This window comes from Thrips palmi, unplaced genomic scaffold, assembly GCF_012932325.1.
Source record: "Thrips palmi isolate BJ-2018 unplaced genomic scaffold, TpBJ-2018v1 HiC_scaffold_16, whole genome shotgun sequence".
NCBI lineage: Eukaryota > Metazoa > Arthropoda > Insecta > Thysanoptera > Thripidae > Thrips > Thrips palmi.
This window is the reverse complement of record NW_023144625.1, coordinates 977,459-987,937: the sequence shown is the minus strand read 5'-3', so window position 1 is coordinate 987,937 and position 10,479 is coordinate 977,459. Positions and strand designations below refer to the sequence as shown.

The window sequence follows — 10,479 nt, the reverse complement described above, 5'->3', positions numbered from 1 at the left end:
GTCGCCCCTTGGTGGCCCATCGTCGCGGGTTCCACAGGTCTGTTCCTGTCCGCCGCAGCTACTTTTCTGAGGGTAACCTAACCGAACCTAAGCAGGTCAGAGCAGGTTTGAGCGAGGTTAAGCTAAGTCTGGACCCGTCCCTGTGGTAGGACTTTCGGACACCTTGTGCGAGGCTAACTTAGGCAGGTATGTACCTGTGCGCCGCAGCTACTTTTCGGAAGTTAACCTAACCTAATCAGGTCCCCCATCCTTGCCCACCCCTGGCCCGCGTAGGGACAGAGTCGCGGGTCGCCTTCCCTTACCCGCCCCTGGACTGTGATGAGCGAAAGTTGCGGGTTGCACCCTCTCTGACCCGCCCCTGGACCGTGAAATGCATCTGTGAGCCGTCACTGTCCGCGAGAGGCCGTGGCGTGGACCCCCTTGTCGCCGCGGTATGGAGCGTGAGTGCGCTTCCCACCCCTTCCGCAGACGCCAACGCAGTGACTGGAGCGCGCCCTAACGGCTGCAACGAGAACCATGCATACTGAGCATGCGCAGTGCTGCGCCGCAGCACCAGAGACGTTGGTCGCAGAAAAGGAGGAAAGGCAGTGGGAAAGTGAGGGCCGTGCCTCTCAAAAAGTTCCCCTGCGCTGCTGTGCAGCGTCATTGCTTTGGTCGCAGAAAAGGAGGAAAGGCACTGGGGAAGTGATGGCTGTGCCTCTCCTTAAGGGATGTTCGAGAAGCCTTTTGCTGGTCTTGAGCCCCAGGCAATTCTGCACTGTGAACTGGATGGCTGTCCGCGTCACGAGCTACTGCCGCCCTCGCTGGTGCGCTGCGTCTCTTATAGCTTCAGCGCCGCGACAGCAGCGCGCCCTCACGGCCGAAACGCGCACCAAGCGGAGCGGTACGGCGCATGCGCAGCGCAGCGGTGCGCCGCAGCGCCAGCGCCGCCTCACGGAGGAAAGCGGAACTACCGACTCGGGATAAAAAGCGGCGCGCCAGCCGGGAGCGGCACAGTCATCCAGTCGTTGTCGATCAAGACACTTCTGCCTACTCTTGCAAGTTTTCGTTACCTCGATTCTTGCCAACTGTCTTTTTAAAGACACAAGCCGTCACTATGGCTTTGACTGAGATTCTCGACGAGTGGGATGCAGCCTGCTACCACACGGACGAGCTTCTTGCTGAGGCATACTCTACAGTCCTGGGATGCCTTCGCTCTGCCACCCCCGAGATGCGCAGCGACCCCCGGCTGCCTGGATTTCTCAAAGCGGGTTACATGGCTCTCCTTCGGGAAAAGTCAAAAGAAAACAAAATGGATGCTCAAATCCATCAAGTGGCGCTTAAACTGGCTCGCCCTGCCCCTTCCAGTCCCACACTGCCCACCACGGCCCTGGACATGGTCGGTGGCTCCAAACCCACTCCACCCGGCCCCGCGGAGTCCCCGCGCCGCCCCGCCACGCCGCCCGGTACGCCCGCCCGGAAACGTGCCCGTTCGCCGGAATCCGCGCCGGAACCTAAGCCCGCGCCGGAAGTTGAGCCCACGATAGAAATAATTCAAACCCGGGAACGGCATCTTCGCCGGTTTAAAACCACATTCCGTGAAGAGGTTGCCCAAATACAGGGTCTTGGCGATACTCTGCCCTCAGAGGACCTCATGGAAGGCCTGTTTGATTCCATGCTCGCTAGGCAGAGAGAGGCCGTTGGAGCAAAAGATGATGACAAAGTCATCCTGGAAATCGAGAATGCTGCCAATGTGGACAACCCACTTTGGTTCAATATGCGTCGAACAGACCAACTGAATGGTCGAGTCATTCTCGACAAGCTGGCCAGAGTTCTGAACTCAAACCAAAGTTTCATGGCCAACGGTCAACTCAGACTCAGTTACATCCATGTTCCCACCCCAGAGGCAGGGGGAAGGCGGAATGCAATTATTGGCAATGAGTCCATGGACCAATGGTTGACCAGGAAAATAGCCAGTAAAACTATTTACTCTCCCTCCAACACATCAGACAACATGTGTCTGACCAGGGCTGTGGCCGTAGCTATGGCGAGGGAGGGAATGAGTCGGTTTGCCTTCTGCCGACTGAAAAAGCCTAACTCAGTCATTCAGAACAACGAGGCAAAAAAATTATGTGACATGGCTGGCATTGATCCTGACCAACCTTGTGGCATTGATGAGGTTAGGAAATTACAAGCGGTCCTTCCAGATTACAGACTCTGTGTCTTTACTGACCAAAAAGGTAAAGAATGTGTGTTTAAAGGGGACTACACTGCACACAGAAAAAACATTTATCTTCTCCTTCACAACAATCACTTTCACGCCATACTCTATCCTTGCCAGGCATTTGAATACAAATTCGAATGCCAGAAATGTGCTGTATTTTATGAGAACAAGGGTGAACACCAATGTGAGGGATGCTGCTGGCGGTGCCTCGGCCCGCAGCCCCACGATGACCCTTCGGTCCCACTCAGACGCTGTCAAGATTGTGGGCACAAATTCAGTGGTGACCAGTGCTTCGACGCACACAAAACAGTGACACTGCCCAACACAGACAGAACAAAATGTGACACCTTCAGATTTTGCCAAGCGTGTGAAACCAGCTACTCCAATGCCAGGGGGCGGCAACACGTGTGTGGCTTTGTTTATTGCAAGTACTGCAAACTCAATGTGAAGGAAAATCACTTGTGTTACATGCAGCCATGGGAAGGTAGGGACAAAAAAAAGGGCTGGTCTTACCATTCGATCTATTACGATATAGAAACTCGACAAGAAACGGAAGTTGAAGGGAAACCCGGGGTTTTCGAACACAAGCCTAACCTCCTTGTGTGCCAGACTGTGTGTGATGATTGCCAACACATCCCTCAGAATGACTACTTCTGTCCGTCATGTAAGACAAGGCAACACGTTTTCCATGACTTCGACGACCCTAACCTCTCAGTCATGTCCCAATTCATTACTTACTTACAATCTTTCGGTGCCAAGACCGAACTTCTCATTGTGGCTCACAATGCCAAGGCATTTGACGCCGTTTTCGTACTTCAAGAGCTCGTTGCACGGAGACTCAAGCCTGAACTTGTTCTCAATGGGGCGAAAATCCTAAACATGAAACTAAACACATGGTCATTTATAGACAGCCTCATGTTTCTCCCCATGCCCTTGAGTGCCCTGCCAAAGGCATTTGGCCTCACTGAACTCAAAAAAGGTTACTTCCCATTCTTGGCCAACACCCGCGAGTACTACAATTATGAGGGGGCCCCCTTTCCCGAGCGTGAAATGTACTGTGTCTCAGGCATGAAAGCTCAGTCTGCCATTGAGTTTAACAGATGGTATGACGAACAAGTTAACCAGGGGGCAGTGTTTAATTTCAAGAGGGAACTTGTGGACTACTGCATTTCTGATGTCACTATCCTTCGCCAAGCCTGCCAGTCATTCAGAAAACTGTTTGCTGAGTCAGCTGGTTTTGACCCGATGTTTCATTCAATTACATTGAGCTCTGCAGTTATGAATTCGTTCAGAAAGCTCTTTTTGCTACCAAACTCCATTGGCATTGTCCCTCCTGGGGGTTACCACGGCAGGGGAAAACAATCCCACGCAGCTCTCCAGTGGCTTGACTGGGAGCAACACAAATTGGGTCAAAGTATCAAGACCATTTACACAGATAGGGAGGTTAGGATTCTTGGAAAGGCTGTGGATGGTTATGTTGAGGTCAGCCTCCCCACAGGCGGTGTAGAGCGCCGCGTTTATCAGTTTCACGGGGATTATTGGCATTCCTGCCCCCGCCATTATCCTGCTCAGCCAGAGGGTGGTGAAAACCGCTATGAGCGCACACAACGTATCACTGCTCTCTTCAGAAATGCAGGTTATGTTGTCATAGAAAAATGGGAATGTGACTGGAACGAGGACCTCAAAACACCCGAGGTCAAAGTATATTTTGAGGCCCACCCCACTTCACGATCACCTCCCCTTGATTTGCGCAAAGCGCTCTGTGGCGGCAGGACCAGTGCCCTCCGCTGCTATCACAAAGTTGATCTCACTAAGGGTGAGAAAATCAAGATGGCGGACGTGGTGTCCGAGTATCCAAATGCAAATTTGAGGGGGTGTTACCCCCTTGATCATCCATCTATCTATCTAGAAGGTGACCCCCAAATGCCCCCTGTTGATACTTGGAATGGTATCGTGAAATGTACCGTGCTTCCTCCCCGGGATCTGTACCTTCCTGTGCTTCCCTATAAGTGCAATGGGAAGTTAATGTTCCCTCTCTGTCGCACTTGTGTTGAAACAGAGAGCTCTGACCTTTGTCTACACTCAAATCCCCTGGACAGACAACTCACTGGTGAATGGTGTGCTCCAGAATTACACTTGGCACTCCAGAAGGGGTACACACTGATGGCCATTCATGAGGTCTACCAGTACCCTCGTACTATGCAGTATGAGCCGGAAACGGGAAAAGATGGTCTCCTCTCTGCCTATGTCAGGCGCTTCATGGCTCTGAAAATTCAGGCCAGTGGGTGGCCGGCTGAGTGCGATACTCAGGAGAAAAAAGAAATATTCATGGACGATGTTAGAAAACATGATGGCATTACCATTGATTCTGAAAAAATGGCTAAAAACCCCGCCCTTCGTACACTCTCTAAACTGATCCTCAACAGTTTCTGGGGGAAGTTTGGGGAAAAGACACTTCGCTCAAAGACAGAGTTTGTCTATGACTATGGAGAACTGATTAAATTAGTCACTGATCCGACCAAAGTAGTTAATGGTCTGATCGTGTTGTCAGAACAATGTTTCCAAGTGTCTTACAAACCCGTAGAAGACTCTGAGGAAAGCCTCCCCACCTCCTCACTCCTCCATGCGGCATGGACCACATGTCTAGGGCGCCTCCAGCTGTACAAATACTTGGACATAGTTGGACAGCGCGCCTACTACCATGACACAGATTCTGTAGCTTACCTCAGTCGACCAGGCGAGCCTGACTTGCCATTGGGCACACATCTTGGTGATCTCACTGACCAAATAGAGGAGGATTACGGACCCGGCTCATTTATCACTGAGTTTGTAGCGGGAGGCCCCAAAAACTATGGGTACCGAGTTGCAGTTGGAGGTGACGTGCAGAACACCAAAGTCTGCATCAAGGTCAGAGGTATTAGCATCAATGCCTCTTGTGATGCACTAGTGACCTTCGAAAACCTCAAGGCCATGGTCATGGGTGACATTGGGAAAATGACCATTCCCATCCCTAGAAAGATTGCTCGCACGCCAACTTGGCAAATTATTACAATGCCAACCAGCAAACAATGGCAAGCCAAAAACACCAAGCGGCGGCGTGTCGATCAGACACACACAGTCCCGCATGGCTATAATGCCTGGGGAGATGAGGACGAGGAGGACCAGGAAGTCCTCGAGGCTCTAGACATACTAGGTGATTCATAAATTTTGAGGTTAAGGCGCAAGGGAGTCTGCAAGCTGGCCCTACCTAGTTCCCCCACCTTCCACTAGGCGGCGCGTCGCTTGCTAGAAGTATTTATAGAGATATCACAGTCTCAGGAAGCATAGTTGTCAGTCACTCTTTGACCAGTCAACATGGCTTACGCTACGTGTGACGTACAGATGCTGATGGGGCCTGACAGGCAGTTCATCATCAAAGAATTTGCTCTGTTCGGGACCAATCTCCAAACAGACGAGTTTAAGGTGGTCACATTTGCCCCTCCCTGTCCTTCTTCCTCTCTCCCGGATGAGGTTGTAAAGCACAACAATAATGTGGTCACAAATATCCATGGAATGCCATGGGAATCTGGGCTTAGTGCCTATGAGTCTCTTGAAGAGACGCTGTGGCAAATGACGTCTCATTTGAACGTCCTCTACGTAAAAGGCAGTCAAAAAAGAAAGTTACTGCAGGGGCTTCTTCCCCACCTCACTGTCTACAACCCTGAGTCTTTAGGGTGCCCCCCACTTAAAAAACTTTCTCAACTGTGGGCTCCTTGCAACTCGGAGACTCACTTGTTAAACCCTAAGCTTACCTGCGCTGCTAAAAACGCCAAGCGCATAGGGCTATGGCTTTTGTTCAATTGGGCAAATCAGTAGGTACGAAGTGCCCTCCTTTAGACTTGAGTTTCACCTCGCCAGTGAGACTTCCGCTAGCAGACCGGACGGACCAGCATGTCCTTAAACAGCATGGACCATCCAGTTGAAAAAATTCACTGATGGTCAGTCTGCTGGACCAGCATGTCCTAAAACAGCACTAAATCTTCGAGAAAGCAACTTTGGGTGGCTCCCGAGGACCGATGGCAGACCGGTCGGACCAGCATGTCCTTAAACAGCATTTATACCACAGTGAATAATACAGAAAATCAAATAAAAACTAATATAATAATCGTCAAAAGCAAAAAAAGATTAATCTGATTTTCCTGGTTCACTGGTGGTCAGTCTGCTGGACCAGCATGTCCTTAAACAGCCTTAAATCTACGAGACACCGGAGCAGGGGAGCTGGTCTGGCCCCATAACCTATAAAAGACAATTCATTTTGATTTTCAATTCATTGCACAATGAGTTCTGAAATGGATCTGAAGTACAAGCATCCTTGCACTGCTCTCATCGTGGGAGGTACGGGGGCGGGAAAGACATTTTTCATGAAAAAACTGATCGAAAACAGAGAAAATATGTTTGACACTGTCTTTGAAAAAATAATATTTTACTTTTCTGAATGGCAACCACTCTACGAACACTGAAAAAATTTTTGTCGTAATTTTACGAATAACTACTGGGAAAATTTCTGTCATGAGAGATTCGTAAAAAAAATAAATGAACTATTCGTAATCTTATGAGTTATTCGTATATATTTCAGGGAGGTTTGAGACCTGGATCATGTCGTAAAACTTACAGATGATTCGTAATCATACGAAAGATTCGTTACAAAATGAATCGTAAAACCACGAACTAATCATAATAATGCAAGAAATTCGTTAACAATAATTTCACAGGTTTTTACAGGAGAGTTTCACAGGAGAGAACCTTTTTGTAAAATTTCTGGCTTGACAAATTCTTTACTACTTTCAATATTTCGACAGAAATCAGCCATACGGATTAGGTACAGGCAGACCGTAATTCGAAGACCACAAGTGACCCGTGGTAAAGCCTGTATCTACATTGTCCGATTTAGGAAAAGCCCTTCCTTCACATAAATAATAAAACGTAAAATGCATGCATGAATGAAAATGTATTTATCAAAGCATCATACCTAAATGCTTGTTTGGTACATATTTCTCTACTATCATGTCTATTCACAGGGCAAACAAATGCAGAGCAACACTAACAACTAGTACATTAATTGAAATGCTTTTGCTTGACAGGTACGTTGCAGCATGGCTGATGATTGCTTCTTGCTTTGGTCTTGTCCTTTCGCTGCACCTCCTTCGATTCACCAGCACCAGCCCAGATGCATGCCCACATCGCTTCACCTCAAGGAACACCGCTGCTTTCTTGCTTCAATGACTGCAAAGTTGCCTTCAACTGCCATCTGCTTGTATGCTGCCAAATAAAAAAAGGATGTAAATACAAAAAAAAAAGACATTTCAGTAACAAATAAATTAACTTGATAGATACCTCACATACCTTTAAAGTTAAAACCTGACAGAAGTCCTCTTCTACCAGGCATATCCAGAATAATTGATCATTTTGGCTATAATTCAGGAATACTTCAAGAAAGAAGTACCACTTCAAAGGCTACCTTTCATGCGTTGACTCCCTGCAAAAAAAAAAGAAATATTTTAAAAGAATCAAAGACTGAGGCATTCAATACCTCCTAATCTCCACATAAATACATACCAAATTTTAAGTTGAATGCCTGGTTCTCCAGGTGACATTGCAGGCTGTCATGCTCCCAACAAATTCTGTTCAGAGAAAAAACTTAAGTTAGCAACAATACATAGACTAATTACATCTATATAAGATAAGACTTACCACAGCTACTAAAGGTGATGGAGATCTGTGCTTGCTATTTCTGTGGACTCATCACTTCACAAGTACTTTCTCCTCCCAAAATTAAAGAGACTATATAAAACACAGGTTTGGTTATAATACAATAAAGGCACCTAGAAGAAAAAGAAAAAATAGAAATAAATCATACAACCAAAGACTATAAGAGTTAGATACAATTGAATTAACACACCATTCAGGGCCTTAGATGCAAGATGTGAACCAGCCAGGGTAAGCAGGGAACAGGCTAGAAATTCCTTTTCAGGCTCCAAGTTCTCATGCTACTTCTGTAGACTTATCAAATCACAAACATTTTCTGCTCCCAAAATGAAAATTATTATGTAAAACACTGGGCTGTTTTTTTTATGATAATACTTAGAAAACACCTAGATAGAAAAAGGACAATAGAAACTAATCATACAACCAAAGTATGAAATAGTTAGATTCATTCGAATTAACATACCATTCAGCGGCTCCAATGCAAAACTCGATCAAGCCAGCGTGTGCAGTGAGGAGGCTGGAAATTCCTTTTTCCACTCCGAGTTCTCCATGTGACATTGCTTATTGCAATGTTGCCAACAAATTCTGTTCAGGAAAGAAACTAGCGTTAGCAACTATAAGTAGACTTATTACATGTAAATAAGATGAGTCTTAACAAGGCTACTGAAGCTGATGGAGATCTGTGCTTGCATATCATTTGAATACAAATTTTATTGCATTTTAAATGTAGAAAAGAAAATTGAAATTACTGGCTTGCATTCACTTGTCAATTATATAAAACCACCTAGGAGCAAGAACAAAAAAAAATATTGTACATAAATAAAAGTCAACACACTTAGACACTTGTCAAATATATTTTGTTTGACAAACCTTTGAGTGCCTCCTGCTGTGGGACTCCACGAAGCCAGCATGTACAGCAAGCAGACTGGAGAGTCCTTCCCTCAGTCCGAGTTAACCAGGGTATAAATCCTGTCTAGAGAAGAAACACACAGTTAGGCACCAAATGTAGTATGATTGTATCTTAATGAGAAAAGACTCACCCAAGTAACTGAAGCTGCTGGAGATATGTGCACCTGCTATTACTAAAGACTCATTAATTCGCAAGTATTTTCTCCTCCCAAAATTAAAGAGACTATGTAAAACACAGTCCTTGTTTTCTTATGATAATACAATGGATGCACCTACAAGGAAAAGAAACGATAGAAATCAATCATACAACCAAATAATAAAACAGTTACATACAATTGAATAAACTCACCATTCAGGGCCTTTGATGCAAGAATCGAACAGGCCAGGGTATGCAGCAAACAGGCTGGAAATTCCTTTTCAACCTCCAGATTCACATGCTACTTCTGTAGACTTATCAATTCACAAATATTATCTGTTCCTTAAATAAAAGAGACTACGCAAAATACTGGTCTGGATTCCTTAAGATAATACTATAAATGCACCTAGAGAGAAAAAGAAGAAAAGAAATTAATTGTACGGCCAAAGAATAAAAGGGTTAGAAACATTTGAATAAACATACCATGCAGGGTCTTTGATGCAAGACTTGAACGAGTCTGTGTATGAAGCGAACAGGCTGGAAATTCCTTTTCACACTCCAAGTTCTCATGCTACTTCTGTAGACTTATCAATTCACAAATATTTTCTGCTCCCAAAATGAAAATTATTATGTAAAACACTGGGCTGGTTTTTTTTAATGATAATACTTAGAAAACACCTGGATAGAAAAAGGACAATAGAAACTAATCATACAACCAAAGTATGAAATAGTTAGATTCATTTGAATTAACATACCATTCAGCGGCTCCAATGCAAAACTCGATCAAGCCAGCGTGTGCAGTGAGGAAGCTGGAAATTCTTTTTTCCACTCTGAGTTCTCCATGTGACATTGCTTATTGCAATGTTACCAACAAATTCTGTTCAGGAAAGAAACTAGCGTTAGCAACTATAAGTAGACTTATTACATGTAAATAAGATGAGTCTTAACAAGGCTACTGAAGCTGATGGAGATCTGTGCTTGCCATCCATGCATATCATTTGAATACAAATTTTATTGCATTTTAAGTGTAGAAAACAGAGTTGGCCGTTTAAAGATTTTCTGAGAAGTTAGCCTGGTATTGGTTCATCCTAGCAGCACTCAGTTTTTAAAAATTTATGGCTGGAGACTGCATTTAAAACCAACAAGTAATACTTTTCTAAACACTGTATAATGAATTGTATCACAATAAACACATGTTTTGATCCCTAAAATTGGTTGTAATATTCCAAACAATTAAGGAAATAAGTGACCCATGAATCTATTCAGTGCTTAGAAAAGAATTACAAGGAAGTAGTCCAAAAGTAGACCCGGGTCATAAATTTGAAATTGAGTGCTAGCAGGGCAAACCATAATCAGGCTGACTAATAAGAAAGCCTCTAACAAGTAAACTTAGTATACTTACTCCCCTAGACCACATGCAGAAGATTGGAAATGTCGTTGATACCTCTACCTCACCCAAGGCCTAAGAATCTACAAGTATGGAATA

General features: G+C 45.3%; 1 protein-coding gene across 1 annotated transcript; it reads left to right on the top strand.

Moving 5' to 3' along the window:
* The first annotated feature begins 2,920 nt into the window (after positions 1 to 2,920).
* LOC117642344 lies at positions 2,921 to 5,407 on the top strand. The gene has a single exon (XM_034380427.1). It carries the CDS (start codon positions 2,921 to 2,923, stop codon positions 5,405 to 5,407), a length of 2,487 nt encoding a protein of 828 aa, XP_034236318.1.
* The last annotated feature ends 5,072 nt before the right edge of the window (positions 5,408 to 10,479 follow it).

What these genes read in the sequence shown, in the direction of transcription:
- LOC117642344 (XM_034380427.1), top strand. Translation starts at nt 2,921, where the DNA reads ATGTCCCAATTCATTACTTACTTACAATCTTTCGGTGCCAAGACCGAA.